Genomic DNA, 23,331 nt, shown 5'->3' on the forward strand with positions numbered 1-23,331 from the left:
TCACTAACGATAATTTGTGGTATTTCGAACATTTGCTTCACCTCTAGCTATTTCCACTTAGTATCTCTGGAAGAAATTCGTCATGGAAAGCAAACCGGGCTCAAAATTAATGACCCGATTTTAAGTCTGCCCTACTTGATTTTAAGTTTAATCATTAATTAATTCAGGATAGGGATCCAGCAAGACTGTTTCGCACACAAAGATTGCCAAGCTAAAGAAGTCTAAACTTTATTAGCCTGTTATCAGCTATTTAGATGGCTCTGTTGAGTCTGAGAACACGTTTCTACTTTCTATATTTCCAAAGATGCAACGTTAACTATTTTCAATGCTCACCTAAGCCGAAATTTTTTACTCTGTCTATTTGCTCGGCTGTCAGTGCACCGTCATAAAACTGTATTGCGGTGATTCTCCCAGTAAGAAATGTGGTATGCCCCTCCATTACACCCACACTGACGTTATCCTGAGTAGCAATAGTGATAACCCCGATATTCTGTTGGGCGACTCTTTCTCCATTCAGCCATAAACTGGTCGTTCCAGTCTTACTGTCATAAGAGGCACCAACATGATGCCATTGGTTTATTTCCAGGGGCTGATTGATTATCACCGACTTTGTGGGCGTGTAATCTCTTTGGTGGAAGTTAGCGAACCATCCATCCGGTTTTGTCCAGATATGAGCACCCCAAACTGGAAGTTTTCCACCATATTGAAGTACTGGCGCGTTTACTGCATTGTCAAGGTACAGCCAAAATAACCATGTAATGGAGTTCGAGATGTCTAATCCTCCCTGAACATTTGGAAACTCAATGTAGCTGTTGGCATTCCCATGAAATTGATAAGAGCCACCTTCGTCAGCATTTGGACCAGTCGTTAAAGATACTTCTCCAGGAAAACCTGGGGGTTGTTTATTGTTCATCTCTCCTGTTTCAAAAAACCTGTTTAAAGGATAACAAGCTCTTGCGTCCGGTATACTCACGGCTGCAATCAGAAGAAAAATAATGAAAGATTAGCATACCCATGGAGAGACCTTAATCCGTCCATTTAGTACACAAACTAATAGTGGATTGACTCACATAAAGATATAATTTAAGGTTAAAGCTATGCGTCTCCTAGTAAGACACTTTTTATGGCGCTGAAGAAAGTCCTCTTCTTCCCCTATCAACACTTCGTTTATCCTAAAACTAGGTCATGGCCACCGCCGACCTTATGTTGGCGTGTTAACATGCCTAAAATAAATGTATCAGTCCTGTTTTGGTGCAGCAACTGTTTATATTACCCTTGAGAGCTCTTAAAACGTCTTTATCGAGTATTCTGTTAAACAGGCTTCTCTAGAAGGGAAATGACGAGCTTAAATTGTATAAGTTGCGTGAATTGAGGTCATAGGACTCTTAAACCAAGATGAGACTTTTATATTGTCTGGAAAGCAATAAAAAAATTTTCAAATGTAAATTGTTAATAAAATCAAAGCGGATAAACACACAGTACCTATGCAGCCATAAAGCTCTACCCGCAAAGCTACATCAACCGACCAGGCCATCGGTAGAATACGGATGAAACGTGCCGTGATTGGTGAGTGTAAGCCATGATACACAACAGTGTCCTGGTCTGCATTGCCATCAAATTCCCTAAATCATTAAGCCATTTGTCAAAGTGTTATAAACAGTGCAGAAATACGTGAATGAATGAATGATTCTACAGATAAACTGGAGTATGCTCTGCGGCAAGGGTGAGTCTTACTAACAACTAAAGAAACCTTGAATGTGCTCTGTTCTGTTTTAATGCATTCAGCTTTAATCCAAGAGGCGGCCAGAGCACGAGAGAAATGTAAGGGGAAACAAGCAGTCAAGTGTTTCTCCTCACTTATTGAATACTTTAGCGCTTCTTAAGAAACATAAACCATAAAAATTACTCGTTGAAAAGTATATCCATCCATTGGAATCTATATGAGAAAAAGCTCTTGGCTGTTCACTCGAGGGGCGAAAAATGTAACATCTGAAGCTTGCTTCACTCCAGTGATGAGCTAGCCGCGATGGACCACAACATGATTGCAGTCACTCTGAGACTCTAACGATTTGTATAAATTTTAAAAATCAAGCCAGTTTGGACATATTTTCGCAATCCTGTTTTGTTTGTTTGTTTGTTTGTTTGTTTGTTTTTAACACGAAACCATATATATATATATATATATATTAGGGACGTTAGCTGTGTTTGAGTTTTATCACCGTGTGTGAGCTTAAAATCTAACTGAGCGTGAAAAGCGCATCGAAAATCGTCTCCATACTATTGTATTACCTGTCACGTAACATCGAAAACATTCAAAAAGGTATCAAGCCCAAAGCTCTGAGCCTTCGATAGATTGAGGGATTTTGAACAAGAGGTAACCATCTAAACCCTTTTGTGTATTTATGTTGATATGATCTCATAAGCCGCTTATACGCATTGTTTTAAACGTGTCATATTAAGATATTACTTTATCTTTGCGTTCTCCTTCCTCTCTATAGTATTGAAAGCTCACTCCATCTTCACTATATTGCAGCTTGTATTTGGTTACATGATGAAGCCAAATTGTGCTATGTCTTCCCTGCGTTGCCACACCCGTTACTTTGGTGAAGAGATGCCCGAGATCAATCTGCAGCCATGAATTGGCATTAGTTCCAGCCCTCCAACCTCCACTGCCTTTCTCATAATTGAGTCTGCTATTCTTTGGGCCGTGATACGAGGAATACTGGGACGAGGCACTTATGCTTCCATCCGAGATTGCAAAGTTCTCCATGCCGAGAGGTTTTCCACATTCTAAAAGACAAATTATTTACTTACGAGAAAATAACAATAGGTATTGTTAGAGAAGTAATAGAGGAAAAAAATCTAAGGGCGATTCTAAACTTAATATTTCCTTAAAAAATGAAATTTTAGCGATTATTTACTCCGAGCTACTTTTGGGAATAATCATTATGGAGGAGAGTTTATCTTGCAAAGCTTAATAGAATAGACCGATAACTGGTCGTCTTTGATAATTTCTACATTATGAGTTGACGCAGTCATGCATTAGTAATCCTGAGGACTCTATCCACGCCTTAGGTGCTAACAGTTTTAGGGAGGATAGACTGCTAAAGACGGTGTGCATTTTTTCTGTAACCCTGATTGCGTATTCGTCCAGGTGAGGCCAATAAGTCTGAAACAATTGATTTCAATGACATAAATGTGTACCTTGACAACCATAAAGTTCTACTCTCATCCCTATTTGGTTACTCCAGGCAAGAGGTTGAAAGCGGATGTAACGCGCAATGATTGGAACGGTAAGGTTGTGAGAAACGATAGTGTCCTGGTCAAAGTTTCCAGAAAATTCCTGAAACAGATGAGATACCAATCAGTTGGAAATGAACAATTTAAACCTCATTAGTAGATATTTGAATTAAACAATGATATAGCATTGCATGAGAGGAAGAATTGTAGCAGTTTCTACCGGTACCAATGCGGAGCGATCTCCGTGGAAATGCAGGTCAGAGGTAAGATGTCTGATGTTGTGCAAGCTCACCAAAGCGAAGCGAGAAACGACTCTGAAAAATGCCAATCTCAAACAAGGGGCAACATCCAAACATGAAGCGAAAAATGGAAACCAAGGAAAAGTTGTAGAGGTGCAGCTAGAGAAGCAGTCGTTGCTAAACCTATGAATGACTTTTCACCAGTGTGCAGTTTGTTGGATACTTTGACGGTCCAGAAGGTTAATTTGTAGAGGCTTCATGAACTGCGTCAGTGTAAACTATTATGCCCAGCCTACCTTATCTGCAGCAATTCCCTGCTCCTTGTAGTGCTCAAAAGTTACTCCATCGTCACCATACTGTACTTTGTAGCTTTTAACCCACTGAAGGGAATCCGCCTTCCCTTGCGTTGCCACTCGTGTAACTTTAGTGGAGTAGGTAAGCAAATCAATCTGGAACCATTGGTCTGTATTATGTACACCAGCCACCCATCCTCCTACATTCACACCATCTCCTTCAAAATTCAGCCTCCCGTTCCTTGGTCCATGTGAGCTCTTCCATTTCGTGGAGGCTGAAAGTTGCCAATTTAGTATTATTTTGTCCTCCATGCCCAGTGGATCGTTGCAATCTGTAGTATAATTAAAAACAAAGATAGCATTGACAAGATTTATGTAATAGATTACTTTAGACATATTTCATCGAGTGAAAAATGTTAAACCGCAAAAATCAGGGATTCAATACCAGACTTGACTTCTCCTGCTGAATTAGGTTCAAACTTTCACTCCTACTTTTTTTCAAGAATAGCCAACAGGTTTGGCACTTTAATGATAGTTTCATGTGATTATTCTATGTTGGAAGTACATTGCCCATCATCAGTATATAATGTGATTGGTGACTTTACCTTCATCACAGTTATCTCCGTTATATGCACCGTGACACAGACAAATGTAACTATTATCAGGCTTTTCTACACAGGATCCTCCATTTTTGCATGGATTGCTTGTGCATGGATGAACTGAAAAATAAATACTAGTTAGTCCACAATATTAGTAGTTTTTGCAGTTTCAATTTAGTTTTTTTTCTTTATTTTTTGAAAAATGTACCCGGTCTTCCACAATTTTTTATTATTAATATTATTTCTCAATGTTTCTCTTAAGTTAAGGAGGTCTATGTCTATCTCAAGCAATGTTATGGTGCTTTACTTGTTTCCTTATGATCAGATTTTCATTGAGTGGTTCCTGTTAACTAAGTCAAATTGAATAGTAACAAAATGCATATATACATATATATATATATATATATATATATATATATATATATATATATATATATATATATATTCAAGTGGTGCGGTCATTTTTGTTGAAGAGAAATTCTTAATTTTCATTTTTGGAAACGACCACCGATGCAAAGTTCATTAACAGGAAAGTATAAGCAGACTGTATGGGGCAGAGAGGAGCAAAGCAAAACTAAAGGTGCGTAAGTTGTGGGAATGCACCGGTTTCCTCGTGATGTGTACAATATTAATCGACACTGAATTTTAAGATGCTTTTGAAGTTGAGGAAAACTGGAAAAACATTTCATCATAGCTGATTTACTAGATCTACTAGACTAGTAAATAGTCGAAGCGTTCCACATAACTTTCTTGGACTTGCTTGTTCTTCCCTGCTGACTAGTTTACAGATTAGTGTCAAACATATTAAGAAAGTTTGAAGTAATAATTTTTGTAAACAATATGCCCTCAGGATGCTTTTCTTTAAGGGCTTCTCCCCAAATTCTTAAGAAAACGTAAAATGTATCTCGATGGAGCCCGCTTTCGCGATCTTAAAGAAAAAAAAACCAAAAAAAAAGGAAAAAAAATTGTTATTAACTATGTCTAAGATAAAAATTTGGGGAGCAACATTTAACATGTTTGAGAATTCTCAGAAAGAATAGCTTGGTTTTCCCCCTGCTGTTTTTATTTTTTATATTTTGGGATAAGAAAGGGAAAAGAGTTCAAAATCTACTTTGCTTGGAACTTGGCACGATAATTTAGAAAAAGAGAGACCAAAAATTCAATTAGTCCTTTTAGAAGAAGTTTATTCGAAAGTAACCAGCCGTTAAAGGGGCAATAGGATAATTCCGATTTCACGATTTCAGAGTATCCTATTCGATCGACAACTCTTTTGTTCCATAAGTCATAGTTGAAATCATGAATCAAATCGAGCCTCACAGAAAGATAGTAAAAAATTTCAAATTTACCGTTTTACTTCAAAGATACAAACTCACTGCGTATGATACTGAGTCAAATCAACATTCATTACGTACGGATTGCAGCGACAGGTCTCTGCCTAAACCTAAACACCTGAGGAAAATGTTTAGAAGATCCTCAACCCTTTTCACGTCTTTTGAAGATGGGTGAGATTGAAGAAAAAGGTTAATAAAGGTAAGGTCCTAAATTGTATTTTTAAACGGTGGTGACGGTAGGAAGGAATTCCGTTTCTAGTGAAATCCGTTGCTACAAGATTTGAAAAAAAATATGTCCCGACTAGCTGACTAAGACCATGACTAAAAGCATTTGGGAAAGGACTCCAACCTGCATAGACGAGACCATTGCCAGTTTTCTGCATTAGCCCTTGGACGAAGAACAAAAACGTCTGAAAAATAACATCAAGCAATACATGAACTTGCTGGCTAGCTGGGACAAATCCAAGGTAAAACGTTTCATCTTACCATCCATAGCACTAACGAGCCGTTCGCAAGCATTTTTTATGGTATGCCTTCTGCAAATATTTTGGGGGTGCTCGCACCCTCCTTGGGAACAGTATGCCCTAAACCTCAGATAAACAAGTCAATTATTTTTCCCCTCCGTTCTCGCGCTTCTGAGCGAGGAGAGCTTGTAATAACTGTTTGAGAGCTGCGGCTGACAAATATAAGTTTTTAAAGGGAATTTGTTTTAAAAAGAATGTTGTAGAAAGCAATTACAAAGAACTCAAGACAAGGATTATTAATTAAAGTAACAATGAAACCCCGCTGATTGCAATTGGCAACACGCTGTCGCTGTTTATAATCCAAATTATGCATGAAAAGAATTGTGTTCATTTCGAGCTCAGCTGAGCTCAGATCAGCTACTGCAGAGGAGATGGTGAGCTTCCAAGCTGTTTGCAATCTCCATAACCATAAACTGGTTAGAACAGGTGACTACAACTTATGCTAAACTTTGTCGAAGAAACTCTTTGAATTGTTTATTCTCAGAAGTTAATGACTGCTAAGTGGTTTTGCCGTGTCGGTTTTGTCTTTGTTAAAAAGCGTGTTTTCAACAAATTGGATGCTTTTATCTTTGACATTTTTTAAAACAACTGAGTGCTGATAATTAAACAAACGCATGTTTTGACAACAGTGAAGATCACAATAACCGCGTGGGTGTGTATTATTTAAATGTCACAGAGGTCATTTGTCACATCCACTTATGTTGAAATTGAATATCATTTGTTTATTTTATTATAGCCTAGAATTTGAAAGTCTGTTTCTCTTCTAGAATAGTACTCAACAAGTCAGTGCAAAATAATTTTACTCCAAATTAATGCTTGATTCATTTATTTTAATACGCAACATCGACAAAACCGCGCTTACGTTTTTAGGACGCCACTGAAATCATTATAAGCTTATATTGTTTATCTGCTCAATTTTATTCTAGAAAATTACTTTAATTTTGTTTAAGCCTAGAGACCAAGAGATACCATTCATTCACTGTTGTCAGGACGATATCAGACCAAAAGAGTTTTATTTACAACATGTAGCTACCTGAGAAAGAAGCGACACGTTTTACGTAAATCCGTCAGAAATAAATGTGATACGCGGAACTCCTCCATGATTAAAGATAATTGAGAGCGATTGGAAGAGACTGGTTGTTTAACTTCAAGTTACCAAGACACCTACTTTGTGAAAGATTCATGCTGATTTGAATGTTTTTCTTTCATAATTCAAAGTTTTGAGAAGAAGTAATCGTAAAATTAGAGATAAAGTTAAATGCCACTATTTACAAATATATTCGGCTAGTTGAATGTTGCTCTCAAATAGACGATATGCCTTACACGGTGGTAGCGCCTCGAAATACACCACTCTGGATAGTCGTTAGCGCTATACTTTGATACGATTTATGCGAGTATCACTCTTTGATTAATTTTAAGAGGCATAATTTCAATGGGCGACTTTATTAAAGAAGTGAATATGGATAGCGATCATTCCCCTTTGATAAATCAGACAACTGTTCCCTCCAGACAAGACTAATGCTGTATAGTAATTTTTACGTGCTTTTAGCTGTACATATATCAAGATATACATGCATTTGGGGAGTTTAGCGAGAACGCTCAAAAGAGTGCGATTACATTCGGTTACGCCTGGAACATACGTGGCTCTTACGCTCCACTCTCCTCCATTGCTTTTCAAACTTCACGCAAACATCAATGACCGTACCTCAATATACGTTACGCCTAGGGAACAATGTCTTATAGTCAGAATTTTAACAAAGATCGAAAAGCATCAATGGCAGAAGGTTATGACACACCAATGACAACAAACAAGTGTGCTATAAATAGCCACAGGCCAAATTTCGACTTCGTCGCCTGACGAAGACTAGCAGTACAGGCGACGAAACGTTGCGATCAATACACGATCGTTAGCCTGAGTCTTGCATCAAATGACAAACGATTATAAGTTCATTTATCTTAACTTTTTTCATGCCATTATCCTGAGACAGACTGATCGGTTCGTGCATATAATGAGTGAGGTCGTCTTTACTTTTCTTAATCTTCAAATTGACAGAGCGTCTGCAAAGTAAAGAAAAAAGTATCAGTCTTTCACCATGCTATTGCTTCCCTATTACTACGGATCAATATCTGTATCTAGGCCGAAGGTGCTATGTAACAAAGCCATTTATATTTACGACAGAACGGCTTATCAATGAAAACGAAGATTGATAGTTCGGTCAATGATAATGAAATATACTTGCCAGGATTTGAGATTGTTAGGAAAGATCGCTCTGTTAATGGCCGAAGTGGTGGTGGCATATATTTACGGAGTAACATAAATTACCAGATCCGTAACGATTTATGTGATGACCGTCATGAAAGTGTTGTCATCGAAATTATCAGACCCCACTCCAGACCTTTTATTGTCAGTACGTGGTATAAACCTCCAAATTCTCCCCAAGATATCTTTCGGCAATTTGAGTCTTTAATCGATAAAGTGGACTATGAACAGAAAGACTTTTATCTCCTGGGTGATCTAAACTGTAATATGCATGACAGATCAAATCATAACCCATCCACTTTAACGAACATACTTGATATATATATAGACTAAGTCAATTGATTTCTGAGGCGACTAGAATTACACCCACTTCGAGTACGTTGATTGACCTCTGTATAACTAGTTCGCCCGAAAAAATATCAAAAGCTGGTGTAGTTCATCTCGGTATCAGCGATCATTCTCTGGTCTTCATGACTCTTAAAATCTGCTACGAACAAACTGATAATCATCGCACGATTGAGACGCGCGCTTTCAAAAATTTCAACCAACACCATTTCCTCGACGATGTTGCACAACAGCCATGGCATAAATTTTTTTGAGAGACAAATCCGGAAGTGATGTGGGATGTTTGGAAAAATTTATTTATGGAAGTAGTTGATAAGCATGCCCCATTTCAAAATAAACGGGTCTCCAATAAACACTCCCCGTGAATTACATATGAACTGACTGGAAAAATTTATAAACGGAATTATTATGGTAAAATGCGACTAAATTTCGTAAAATGCGACTCTTAAACGTTCGTAAAAATACGTTAAATGTTCGTAAAATGCGACTAAATATTCATAAAATGCAACCGTTAAATGTTCGTAAAATGTAACAGTTAAATTTTCGTGAAATGCGACCAAAATGTTTGTAAAATGCAACCGTTAAATTTTCGCAAAATGCAGCTGTGAAATGTTCGTAAAAATACGCCCTTAAATGTTTGTAAAATGCGACGGTTAAAAGTTCGAAAAAATGCGACTAAATTTCATGAAATACGCCCGTTAAATGTTCGTAAACTGCAACCGTGAAATGCTAATAAATGCGACTGTAAAGTGTTCTTAAATTGCGACTGCTACGTGTTAGTAAAGTTTTCAAATTGAGCGTTCGTAAAATGAGCCTGTTCAGTGTTTGTGAAATTCGATTGAGAAGTGTTCGTTTAGGTTTTTTTAGAGTGCGATCCTTGAGTGCTTGCAAACTGTGACAGTTTCGTGTTCGTAAAATGCATGATTTAAGAGGCGTCTGGTAGAATGCACTACAACAAAAAGTCCTTCAGATTCACGAGTTTGAATTACTCTTAAAATGCCGAACGTAAAGGGTTCTGGATGTAAGTTGCTGGGACAGAACAGCCGAGAGATTGTAGTTGGATTTAAGATTGCAAACTTTCTTGGGTGGCAATTAAATTAAGTCAAGGGTGGCAGTTAAAATATGCCAGTTAAGTGTTTTTAAAATTCACGGCATTCAATTACTTGTAACCCAACTATTTAAGACCTCAGGAAGAGAGTTAAAGCGGTCTAAAACATGAGAATTTGAGGTCAATGAATTGATTTAGGAATCTTACACTACCGAATGTCCGTGGAAATATGATTTTTCGAGTGCCAGGAAATAATAAACAATGGGAAATAATTTGAAGATTGCCTAGATTGTTAGGGGTAGGGTATCAACTGGGTTTGGCCATCATCACTGAATTTCAGACACGAAACACTTTTTCGGCTTGTCTTATCACGCACCCAACACCTATTTACTTAAAGTGGATGTAATTTAATTATTAAGTCATAGAGAAAGAAATAACAAATTAATAACTAAACAAAGAATAAATAACTAATTAATAACTAAACAAAGAATAAATTTGAAAAAACGACTTTTCTTGGACTGTTTTCTTACCTTGGACTGTTCTTATTCTGTCCTGAAAGTCACCTGCGAACAAAAGCAGAGTACGAGATATCAATTCTGAATCAAATCCCCAAACTTACGGTTAATCGTTCAGGACAAACCCCATGAAGTCGGCACCGTTCGTGCCTTCGTTTCAAGTACCTCATTGTGTTCTCATCCCTAATCGCTCCTGTACCTCGTTGAAATGATGCTGGCCAGGAGGTGTTTCTTTTTTTAAATCACTTGTTTAAAGCGAATGCTATCGAATTACTACTTAAACCTAACGACTTAGTAGTATTGGAAAATCAAAGGGACTAAACCATCATGCTGAAAACCCAGAAAAATAAGAAAACAAAAAATGGACATTATCGATCTAAAAACAAAAATATCAAAACGAAACTATTGGAGCTAAAGAGAAAAAACCCAAAACTTCCAAGTGTAATGAAACTGAAAATTTGGAACTAAGATTGATTTTTCGTATCATGCGAACACTTCTTATGCGGGTATCAGCGGCCATCCCGAGGGGTCGACCCCCAGGCAACCCAAGGGCAACCCACGGGCTTAGCAGGGGATTTGTAGCAAAGGCATGCCCCGCACGCGGGGCATTAGAGCGCTTTTGCGTTTTTGGCAAAATACCCCGGGGCCATACCCACGGGATTTGCACGTAATCTGCTGTCTCAACGTTCAGCGGTTTTCGCCACAGGACAAGCAAGCTCGTAAGAAGTGAGAGGTTTTCTGTAAGCGAGCGGATAACAAATTCAAGACACTCGGCGATCCAAGAATCTGTTCATTACATTTTAAGGAAAGCGACATCGAGATTTCAATTTCATACGGTTAGTTCGCATTCGAAGCGTCTTGCCGATAGGAAGAGACAGTGTGATGAACAACCGCAAGCCAAGAAAGTTTGCCCCAGAAAGCTGGAATTTGAGGACTCCATAGAGACTTGTGTGGATTTTAGTGCTGATGTGGCTTCAGTAAACCATGATCACTCGTACTTTTGCATCTAGGAACAGGCAACACCGACTATATGTTGCCTAGGTTGCTCCAGGGGTGGGGGTATTTGTCCCAATTTTTTGCCCTACCCGAAAGGCTTTAGCATGTATTTGTCACGGCAGCTGTGACAAATTCCCCTGGGTGCCCGGGGGTCGACCCCTCGGAATGGCCGCTGATACCCGCATTAACGTTCCACTATCATTGAGATCGAGATTTATACAATGCGAACACATCTTAACGTTCCACTATCATCGCTGTCATCTTGAATGCCATATGCCTCTCCCTAAATGTGGCAGCATGTATTTAGAATATGCTGAACACATTTAAAAATAATATGAAAAACAATAATAACATAAAAGATAATTAAATCTCTGTAAAATGAAGTGTCTATAATTCTCTCCAGAGACATAGAAAATTATACTTACTTCATCAAAATTTTTTGCGGGTCCTGCCGGCGGCTGTTAGAATAAAAGCATAATGAGAGATATGGTGGTCACATTGACGCCAACGAATGAGCTAATTCAAGTAAATTTCTATCTAGGAGGTCCAATGTTTTGCTAATCAAAGGTGCACTAAAATGTTCGTAGTTCCATCAATTTAACCATCAGTTTTTAAAAGATATAAATACACCTAACCTCATTACGGGTCAGCGCCTGGATTATTTTTTGACGAACCTAGGATTTAATATTTTTCAAAGTTAACAGCCTTCCTCTCCAGCAAGCTCCAAGGAACGACAGTCCTTTTCCCCTCAGCTTCACGTGTGAAGTAAAACTTAACTTTCGTTGTACTTTTGCCCGGCGCAAGCAAAGTTCAAAAGTACTATTAAATCAATTAAGTCGTGTAATTTTAGCTGGGCTCTAAAAGGTCCTGACTGTTGAATTAAGGGCTTAGTTATGACTTTACATTCCCCTTACTGTGATTAATTTTCCTTATCAACTCTGTTGATAGAACCAAATGATCAAGATTCAATAGGCAAGGAGCAGGTAGATTATTTTTACTCTCTATTATTTAGCAACTGGTCATGCATCAATCAAAGCCAATGTTTATTATATTATATAGAAAAGGCATTTTAGATCAATACAGGGGATGCACATGACGTAGAAAGTATCCAAAGTGACTGACTACCCAAGAGGGACAGAGCCAGGTGGAAAAAAAAGGAAAGGTTCTGTCTTCAGATAACAACAGCCCAAATAGGACTGACTATCCAAGAGAGACAGAACCAGGTGAAAAAAAGGGAAAGGTTCTGCCTTCAGATAACAACAGCCCAAATAGGACTGACTACCCAAGAGAGACAGAACCAGGTGAAAAAAGGGAAAGGTTCTGCCTTCAGATAACAACAGCCCAAACAGGACTGACTACCCAAGAGAGACAGAACCAGGTGAAAAAAAAAGGAAAGGTTCTGCCTTCAGATAACAACAGCTCACATACGAATGACAAAACCGGGAAAAAAATTAAAAAATTAAGGTTCTTCCCTCACGGAGATAAGTCTGATTACACGAGAGAGTGGGTAAGAAATAACAAAAGAACGAGAGTATCTTCAGGATTCTGCTTTCGAAACTGCGAAATAGTACAGTACGATTAGTAAGAAAACACACTAACCTGCCAAGAGCGCGTCATCTTATAGGGAATGAATATTTGAGCTGTGATGTCAGGGTTCATTCCATAATTAGTTCATCTTGCTCATGTTAGGTTTCAACAGTTTGATAATACACCATGTGATTTTAAGCATCTGTCACCTAACTATCACAGAAATAATTCCTTCTCTTGCTTCGAAAGCACAGAAGTGAAGGTAAACCTTGCTTTGCTGATTAAATGGTTTGGGCATCATCATTTTCCGTTCAAAGGTTATTAAGCAGCGAGATTTATCGCGCGTCATCATATAGCTCTAGACAGAAATTATCAGGCATACAACCTTATCTAAAAGCCAAATTGGACAGGCCAGCGAGAAGAATTTCTTCCTCGCGAAGTTTTACACAGTTAAGACCTTACCTTAAGGAAAGAACGATGGCCTCTTTTCGCAGATACCGCCGAATATACTCGTACACAGAATATACTCGTACACAGAATATACTCGTGCACAGAATTTTCGCGGGATAAGTTCCCGCGCTTACCTGATGATTGGGACTTAGTAAAATGATATTTTATACTGAAAGAGCTCCTCAGTATGGACGCCAGAAAAGTATTATCAAAATATCTACCCAATCGTTTCAAGTGTTAAATGATACTCTTGTATCTCCAGAACATACTGCAGTCGAAATCTCTCTTGAAAACAAGGTCCTTACCGAGCGGCTCACCGGCTTCCATGTTGACTCAGAGTCAAAGGTCTGATCAGAGTGAAATATAAGTTGGCTAACACAATTTAATTTTGGTATTGTCGTGACAGAACAGATAATCGCTCTTTGCGTCACAAACCAATAAATCTGTAGATCACGAACAAAACATGCTGGGTACAATAACTGTTACTTGATAGTCATGTCACGCACTACAACCAGGCTATCCTCAAATGCCATGACACACTACGGCTTAGCTAAGCCGTTCTTGTCGCTGAATCATTCTACAATTATGAAAATTGCCATTCACGCCATGAATGCGTAGTTATCTCCAAAGAGAAAATTGTGCAAAAGAGTCCTAAATTTACGTACCACTCCTAACGCGCAAGCCGCGCGGATCCTCGCGCCTGTTTACATTTTAATTGTTAACTTCAATTCATTTCACGCTCGAAGCCAAACACCTCGCTTTCACTTGCTAATTGAGCCCTCTCGCTTTACTTTGACAAGCCTATGGATCATTTTACGCATCCCTGGTGAGAATTCTTTTCTTGAGCAAAGCTCGTCATGTTGGCCAAAAATCGTTTTTGCCTTGTGGCGACGCAAAAAAAGAGAATTGGAGAACAACTAAATTATTTTTGAAACATTTGTCCTAAACCCTTTTCATGGGCAAAAAATAAAAGAAAACTTTTTTCCGACGGGAAGTCGAGAGGACCGCTCTTAGCGAGAGTGGCACTTAATTTTTACACTAATACCTCAATTTGTTACTTCGTTTTTCATTTCAGTTTTAGTAGTAATATTTTTTAATGTCTTATCTGACTTCTCTGCAAGCATTTTTTTAACCCTATCACGTTTACAAACAATTTATTTTCTCTTTCAGACCCTGAAAACAATTTTTGTAACGGTTTTCATACCTGCCCTTCAAAAAAAATAATGGTCCGTATGCTGGTATAGAAGAACTGTTCAAAATTACAACGCTACGTTGTTGAATTAGAAAGAAATGGATGAAAAGATTGTTCACATTCTACATATTTTACCTTTCATAAAGTGATATTTGAGAAGGAGAAAAGAAACGGCGGAAAAAAGACAGCTCAAAAGTTTTACCTTTTCATCTTAATCATTTGATATGAAAAAAAACTGGTTTTGTGGAGTCTAGTAATAGTCTGAGAGCTGGAAACAAATGCTGTTCCAGAAAGTTTTACCAACGGTTTTTGTACGATTGTTTATAAAAGAAATATAGCCCTTTCTGGCTTGCTGGTATGTCGGCTGATAAAGTCCTTGACTGTGGTATCGTCCTCAAAATTGTCACATTCGCCCTCGAAGCTTTTCGGTCGAATTTTCATTTTTCGAACACTCTTTCAGCCAAGGACATTGTCAGTCCACATACCAGCGGCCTGATGGGATTTATTTACTAAATATGTAAATATACATATATATGTATCTGACTCTTTTTCCAGTATCAAAGAGAGCGTCGTGCAGGGAACGGACCTTGTTGGGTATTTGGCGTTATATCCACCGAGCACATACCCTGCAGGGGATATTTTCAAGTAGTGCAACGAAGAGATCGGGCAACTCTGTGCCAAATCCTACAGAGAGTACTCCTTCCTGGCTCCGAGGTCCACACTGACGATTGGGCCGCGTACAGAAACTTGCATCGCCACGTTCCCAACATAGAAGCATAGAAGCGTGGTCCACCACGACAACTTCGTTGATCTCCTGACTAGAGTCCACACTCAGGAAGCAGAGTCAGCTTGGGCACGGCTAAAATACCACATAAAGAGAGAAAAGGGAGTTAGAAGAGAGGACATCCCCGCTTTCCTCCATGAGCAGATGTGGCGAGATTGGAGAGGAGGAGCAGACATGTTCCGCAGTCTTAGAGTTTTAATATCTAAATATCACCCACTGTAACAAAACGTGCATTTGCGTGTGCCAATGATGGTAAACATTGCGCTAATTTTGTCTTTTTCTCGTTCAAAGTTCTATTTTGTAACCCGTCAGATACTAAATTAGTTTGTAAACTTGCAGAGACGATAATTTTCCTCTCTAACATCATTAAACACAAATCGCTTCTCCAAATTCGGGTGTGACGATTTATTGTACCAACCAATTACCTCGTATCTGTCTACGTTTCAGAGAGCGAGTTTCAGCAATGAATCTCTATATGTCAAAAATTCCAAGAATATTCCGTCGCTTGGCGGAGGCTCCTGTGGACCAACGTAAAATGTTGAATGTATTACCGTGGACAAGGACATGAATTGCCTGTCAAGATAACGGGCGGAAACTTACTAACTAGCAATCACTGCTATGATTTCTGATGTTCTCACTTAAAACTCGAAGGCGACGCATCAAATGTGGAAAACGTAAACCGAAACCATTTAGCATGGTCGCTAAACAACTAAAAAAAACAAATAAAAATTAAATGATGTTCTCTCCTTTGTTTCCATCATACAATAACTAAAAACAGAAAAAACAAAAAAACAAATCGAAGAGTTTTTCCCTTAGGAAATTGACGGTTGTTGACATGAGTTGAATCTCCGTCTAATGAGAGGGTTTTTCTTTTCCCTGAAGTGCGAAATTACCTCACCTAAAAACCTTATCTGTATGTGAGGTCAAAAGAAATTTATAACGTATAAAATTAAAGTTGACTCTCAACTTACTTTCAAGTAAAATGTAATGTTACTTGAAACTTTGAAGAAAAAACATTATGCGACGCACTAAGTACAAATGACTGGCATAATGTGTGGGTCAGCGAAGTCGCTTTTGAGTTTCTTGCATATAGATTTAACAAAAGGGAGACTTCTCAGAAACTTGCAAAGAAATAAATTATGACAGCCTGTTGTGAAGTACGCGAGCATTTTGGACTTCAATTTCAAGAAAACATATTTGAAGGTGCGACGGCTATCTTCCATCAAAAAGTGACTTTTTAAAAATTGCGAAACAAGTTTTAGCTATCCATATTGAAAAAAAAAAGTGTTTTAGGACCGAAGATTCAATTTCACGAAATCTTTTGTTGCCTTAAATGACAGATTGCTCCATCGGCATGCTCCTAGTCCTCTACTAGAACGCCTCTGAAGCGAGCGCCCCTTTCGACGTGCACGAGTTTGACTCAACTCTTTCGTGAAAAGCTTATTGGCTTAGGGTATAGAGGCGAAACGTTTTAAAGAAAACTTATTTTAAAGTTACATTCGCAATGAAACAACAACAACATACTCAAGCGTGTCGCCTGAACAACGTTACTTCCGTTGAGTCGACCTCAGCGATATTACAAAGGAATTTTTACGTGAATTCGGCAGGCATCGCGACCTTTCCCATATATGGTTGTTCCAGGAGGTTATTGCTTGAACGTAAATAAACTTAACGTATGTGTTTAATTTTTTCATGTTACATTTCTATTCTATTTTTTAATTTTGCATTACTTGTCCGTTGGGTCGATGGCCAAGGTCTCTGACCAGTGGGTATCCAGTTACCTCGCAACCAAGCAGACTCGCCACCAAGGAACGATCTCGCCACCAACGTACTCGCCACCAAGCGAAGTCTTCTCGCCACCAACCACCAATAAAGAGATTAGTCGAGGAGAGTAGGATGTTTGGCTGATAAGTTTGTTCGCTTGTCTCTTCTTCCCATGAAGTTTCATTTTCTCTCAAGTAAGTTTTTATTCCTCGCATCGAGTTTTGCAATTTCTCCTCGCTTACGTGCAAAAGACAAACGCGATATGTTTCGATGTCAATGATTTAGGAACGGAACACATCTAACACGTCGCTGAAGGTCATAATTTAAATACAGACAAGCGCACAAACGTATCGGCCGATTTGAATTGTGCTCGTTCGAACATCCTACTCTCCTCGACTACTTTATTCTAGTTTATCTCTTTATTGGTGGTTGGTGGCGAGAAGACTTCGCTTGGTGGCGAGTACGTTGGTGGCGAGATCGTTCCTTGGTGGCGAGTTCGCTGGTGGCGAGTCTCCCTGGTGGCGAGGTAACCGGTAACCGACCAGTGTGGTCATTCCCTATGAGGTCACTGCGCCTCAACAACTCAACACGGACTTGTTTAAAGTCCTGCCTGCTTTTTTCTTTTCTCTTTCGTTTTTTTGTTTTTGTTTGTTTGTTTGTTTTGTGATACGCGAATAAATAATTGTAACCTAATCCAAGTATTAGATCTTTCCCAATCTCTCTTCTGTGTATAATTGGCATGACTATCGATGTCGCTCGTGGTTGAAATCACCATCCAATCACAGTGTTAAAAAAGAGGCGCGAAACGCTCTGTTCACGAATTTGCAGGCGGCAGGTAGGGCCAATAAGCTGAGAGCGATCAGTGGCGATCTTGTAGACAAATGAAATGGGAACATAAAATCTGTTACTTAAAATGTTGAAACAAAAAAGTCAGCGTTAGCAATCGTTTCTCACATCTATAGTTTTGCTCCATATTGAAACGAATCAAGTTATTTCCCTCCTTTCCTATGGCTTCCCCTTCGACAAAGTTGCGCGTCAGTAAAAGTGGTGACCTTAAATTCAACGTGAACAAGCAAAGCTAATCATGGAATATCACGAAAAAGAAATTGACGTGATCTTGAACAAAATTCTCACAGTTAGCAATAATAGGGAAAAAAACAGGCCAACAGGCGTCCGGATCTAGCAAAATGTTGTGAGGACATTCACCGAGGTTTGGCCGACTTTCACACATGGGGTGTTAGTACTCGTGTGGTCTTTAAGTCGCGATCGCTATCTTTTTTTCTAACAAAAATATCTTCATTCGTACTAAAATGCCCTATTCATTTAACCACTTCTGGTGTTTTGATTAGGCATCCATGGAAAGGAAGATTGTTGCGTTGTCATTCAGCGTAGGTAGAACCTCAGAACAGATTGTTAAGTGTGCGCTCCGTAGCTCAAGGTTCAATCAGAAAATTAAGGATGTGGTCTTCACAAGACTATTTTGATTTTATCGACCTTACCGGTTTCCCGCAGGAATTTTTATATGAGATTTGGTATGTATCGTGAACTTTTCAAGTCATGGTTGTCTCATGGTTATTCCTAATTTATCTTTATTCATGTTGCAGTACTTTTCCAATGATTGATGCTAAAATATGTCACCCGTGTGGTCATTCCGTTTGCGATCACTGCGCCGAACGAATGGTGGAAAACGGGGCATGTAACTGCCATATGTGCAGGCAGCCAAGAATAAGTTTCTGTAGAAACTTGTTTGCGGCTAAAATGATGCAAGGCATGACAGCCAAGTGCCTAGGCTGTGAGAGGGATGTGCCCCCCGAGGATATCAGGCAGCATGTTATCCACGACTGCCAAGAAATCGAGCAGCACTGTGGCTTGTGCTCAGCCAAGTTCAAGCGGGGAGATGCGTTACAGCACAAGTCAGTCTGCCCAGAAGAAGAGATATGGTGTCCCTGTGGGCAACAACTCCTCTTTAAAGAGAAACCTCTACATTTGAAAGCGGGTTGTGATTATGTCGACTTGTCCTGCCCTCTGGGGTTAACTTCCACCATGAAAAGGCCAGATAGTAATGCTCATTGTAGTAAATGTTCAAAACGGGTCAAAGCTTTTTCGTAAAGCTTTACTAGTTGAACAAGGTAACAAATAAACTGGTCAAGCGATCAAACTTGAGCTTAAAAATTCTTAGCGCTAGAGGAAATACCAAGGCTCTAACGCTCTTCAGTGATGGTTCGGACAAATTATTTCAACAGATGGACAAGATTCATACTTTGCAAACTTTTGCGAGAATCTGTTGATCTTCTTGTAGAATACTGTTTTCGAGTCCATTTTCAAGTGTGGCCCTAGTTTTGCAATCGGAACAAAATTGTAATTTTCATCTGAGCACGATAACTTTGGACTAACGCAGTAGTTTTGAGATATTTGCACAAACTGATTTTGAGAAATTTGAACTCAAGTCTTGACGGATGACGTCTATAATATCATTGGCAATTGCATTTTTTATTATAACTTTTTTAGCATGTTGAAAGTCTTCACGGGAAGGAGATTCTGGTACCTGGTCTCGTCATTTCCATTGCGTTTACATATATTTATCAGTAGTGGGCCTCGCTCGTGCAAAATGTTTCTCCTGAAAGCTCACGCTTTGTCATTGTTATGGATGTTCTGCAGAACATACTTCAGAACTTTTGCCAAGTGCGACGTACGCCTCACTGAATTTCATTAAAAATTCGACGCGTACGTTTCAGGCGTCCAATTCGTTGGGCTGAACGCAAAACAATTTAGGGTTTTAGAGGGCTGAATGAGGAACACATTTAAAACCTTTTTTCATTTAAAATCTTTTCGATCATGTAACAATTAACTTTTTTCTTCCGGTAGTAGTTTTGGGTGTCAGTTAAACGCCACGTCAATGAATTACACAAACAACCATTATAGCGGCATATTTATAACTTCGCCTCTATCGTGCATGTCAACTGTGGCTTACTTACTTACTCCTGTGTTTCAAACTCGACAAAGCGACGAATATACTGATAATTATTTTCATTCTAAAATTTGCAACTAACTCTACGTGATACGCCTGACACGAAGATCGATCTGCCACATCTTCTCTAAGTGTGTTTCTCATTGAATTTGGTTGAAAGCAACCCTCAGTTATAGAATGTCTGCCAGATGTCCGTTTGCCGGTCTAGTTACGATAGTTTTTTTAATTACGTGTTTCTTTCTTTAGTTTTTAACGAGATTCTGTACGGTCGAAATTAATTAATATGGGGTTGGCTGACTCTGACTGAAATTCTCTCCTTTCAAACACAGATATTTGATTCCAGCCAACATGGGTACATGTGGAAAAGTAATGAACGTGTGCCAGGTAGCTAGCTGTCACACTTATCTTCGCTGGGAAGAAATTGCGGCGCATGACAGCTGCTCCACTTCCCGCCATCTCGACCTGATGGAGCAGGAAAGTTCAAAGACTTTGTGGGAAGCAGTTATGTTAAGTTAAGATGCTTTTTTATTAATTCCAACCCAAACCGTCAAATCCGGACGCAACAATGGAGTTTTATTAAGTACAATTACGACGCTTTGATTTCTTTTCCGGATGTAACCTTATTGAATTTATTTCCTTCGCAGAATCGTCTCGTCGTCGTACCTATCAGAGGGGAAGAAAAAGCAATCTTCACCTGGGGGATTCCGCCGGACATGTACGGCTCATTGGGGTCACCAATTTTCTCAAAGTTTAATAGAAAGTGGAAATTACTATTGGACAAGGACAGGAAGAATCTTCAGGTCTACTTCGTCCAAGGGGTGGATCCCATTTTACTGCTAGCAAGGTAACTGTTTTGAATTAGAATTTTACGATTGGGGAAATATGTGGATTTGGATGAAGATCGAAAGTGAAAACATGTCATAAATTTTTTCTTCCATAATTTACAGAGTGCTTAGTGAAACTGAATAATCACCTGTGTAAACCGTGTAACCATCCTCGAATAGGCACTACAATGAAATGTATTCCTGACCTGTCAGATGGCTGAAAAATAATTATTTCGCTCAGTACAAGATAGTTTAGGTTAAAGCGCCTAAGAACCGAGTCATGGAATGTCTTGAAAACCGTGTTTCGAATGTTTCGGTGAACCGGGATATCCAATTGTTTACAAACCAAGCTGTGAACTAAGAAAAACCGCAAAAAGGAAAAAAAAACCCGAGCTAAAAGAGATCATAAAAAAGCTGACCCATGGCTCATAAAACCTTTTAGGAGAAACTTGGTTATGTTGTGTCTTGGAAACCAGTTAATCGCAATACCCTAAAATAATCCTAGGTAACTGGATACCTCATAACGCATAGCGGCACAGTTGTTAAACGTCCCAAAAAGTAATGAATTAAAATAAATATTGTTTTCTTCCTTCAACAGCTTCGCTGTCTTTACTGATGAACAGAAAATCGAGGCCTATAGGGAGATTGCTCCCTGGAGGATTCTTCTCAAAGAGGGCGAGCACTTTGTTGTTTCTTTGATCGGAGGAAAATCGGTGGAGGCCATCACCATAAAAAATGGAAATAGTGAAGCCACATGTCGGTAATAGGCGTTAGCTAAGGCGGTTGCGGGAACCGGCATAAATTCTACTTTTTGCTGTTCGCTTTGTTATACTTGTAAATAAAAAAATAATAATGTTGCTCTTTAGTCACCGGACCTAATCTTTTGTACATTTATGTTTTGTTCTAGTTACTCATCAATAAATTTTGATGAACATGTTATTTTTGCCTTTGAGTGATTAATCAGCTTAAGTTATTTTAGCCTGTTTCAGGCTCTAACTCACTTAGCGGGCGAGCCATGAACAACTGTTGCGGCTGCATGAACCCGCCATTTCGTTCTTTTGCTCATTTCCATTAACCGAGAGCCTAGCAGAGGTTAGAGTTATTTAGCTCCCTCTCGCTTTGACTAAAGAGCTTTTTGTGTTTAGTCGCCACCCATGAACTGTTGCAATCTTAATTCCAACGACAATCTTTCAGCTGTTCTGTCCCTGCAACTTACATCCAGAATCCTTTACATTCGGCATTTTAAGAGTAATTCAAACTCGTGCATCTGAAGGACTTTTTGTAGTCGTGCATTCAACCAGACGCTTCTCAAATCATGCATGTTACGAACAGTCTACGGTCGTGCACTTTAGAGCACTAAACTGTCGCATTTTACGAACGCTTAATGGTCCCATTTTTGAGAACACTTCACGGTCGCATTTTACAAAAACATAACGGGTGCACTTTTGGCAAATTTTAAGAAAACTTTACAGTCACATTTTACGAATTCTAATCAATCGCATTTCAAAAACACTTAACGGGCGCATTTTACGAACACTCAACTAGCAAATTTTACGAACACTTAATGGGCACATTTTACGAACACGTAATAGTCGCAAATTAACAACATTTAACAGTCGCATTTTACGAAATTTTAACGGGCGCTTTTTATGAACAATCAGTTGCATTTCAATCGCTTTTTACGAACATTTAAAAATAACTTTTTACGAACATTTAAAGATCACTTTTTTCGAAAATTTAACAGACGCATTTAACAGTTAAGACCCAGTTAACAGTCACATTTTACGAACATTTCAGAGCTGCATTTTACGAAAATTTAACGGTCGTATTTTACGAACATTTTAGTCGCATTTTACGAAAATTTAACGTATTTTTACGAACATTTAACTGTCGCATTTTACGAACATTTAACGGTCGCATTTTACGAACTTTTAACCGTCGCATTTAACAAATATTTAACGGGCGTATTTTTACGAACATTTAACACCAACATTTTATGAACATTTAGTCGCATTTTACGAACATTTAACGTATTTTACGAACATTTAAGAGTCGCATTTTACTAACATTTAACGGTCGCATTTTACGAACATTTAGTCGCATTTTACGAGCATTTAACGTATTTTTACGAACATTTAAGAGTCGCATTTTACAAACATTTAAGAGTCGCATTTTACGAACATTTAAGAGTCGCATTTACGAACATTTAAAAATCGCATTTTACAAACATTTAGTCGCGTTTTACGAACATTTAACGTATTTTTATGAACATTTAAGAGTCGCATTTTACGAACATTTAACGGTCGCATTTTACTAACATTTAGTCGCATTTCACGAGCATTTAACGTATTTTTACGAACATTTAACAGTCGCATTTTACGAGCATTTAACAGTCGCATTTTACGAACATTTAACAGCCGCATTTTACGAAC

General features: G+C 38.7%; 1 protein-coding gene across 1 annotated transcript in view; it reads right to left on the minus strand.

Annotated features, from left to right (window-relative positions):
• LOC149042336 (polycystin-1-like protein 2) overlaps positions 1-16,755 on the minus strand; it is a 30,069-nt gene extending 13,314 nt beyond the window's left edge. Inside the window, exons 1-12 of the mRNA XM_089213570.1 lie at positions 15,769-16,755; positions 11,816-15,418; positions 10,410-10,442; positions 8,188-8,284; positions 6,052-6,112; positions 4,378-4,491; positions 3,776-4,104; positions 3,205-3,343; positions 2,468-2,790; positions 2,006-2,061; positions 1,483-1,622; positions 334-975 (exon numbers count right to left, since the gene is read on the minus strand). Of these exons, the coding sequence (XP_089069696.1) occupies positions 334-975; positions 1,483-1,622; positions 2,006-2,061; positions 2,468-2,790; positions 3,205-3,343; positions 3,776-4,104; positions 4,378-4,491; positions 6,052-6,112; positions 8,188-8,232 (1,849 nt within the window). The 5' untranslated portion in view covers positions 8,233-8,284; positions 10,410-10,442; positions 11,816-15,418; positions 15,769-16,755. The remainder of the gene's footprint in view (positions 1-333; positions 976-1,482; positions 1,623-2,005; positions 2,062-2,467; positions 2,791-3,204; positions 3,344-3,775; positions 4,105-4,377; positions 4,492-6,051; positions 6,113-8,187; positions 8,285-10,409; positions 10,443-11,815; positions 15,419-15,768) is intronic.
• Between the last annotated feature and the right edge of the window lie 6,576 nt (positions 16,756-23,331).

The sequence above is a fragment of the Pocillopora damicornis genome, chromosome 7, assembly GCF_964200805.1.
Source record: "Pocillopora damicornis chromosome 7, jaPocDami1.2, whole genome shotgun sequence".
Classification (NCBI taxonomy): domain Eukaryota; kingdom Metazoa; phylum Cnidaria; class Anthozoa; order Scleractinia; family Pocilloporidae; genus Pocillopora; species Pocillopora damicornis.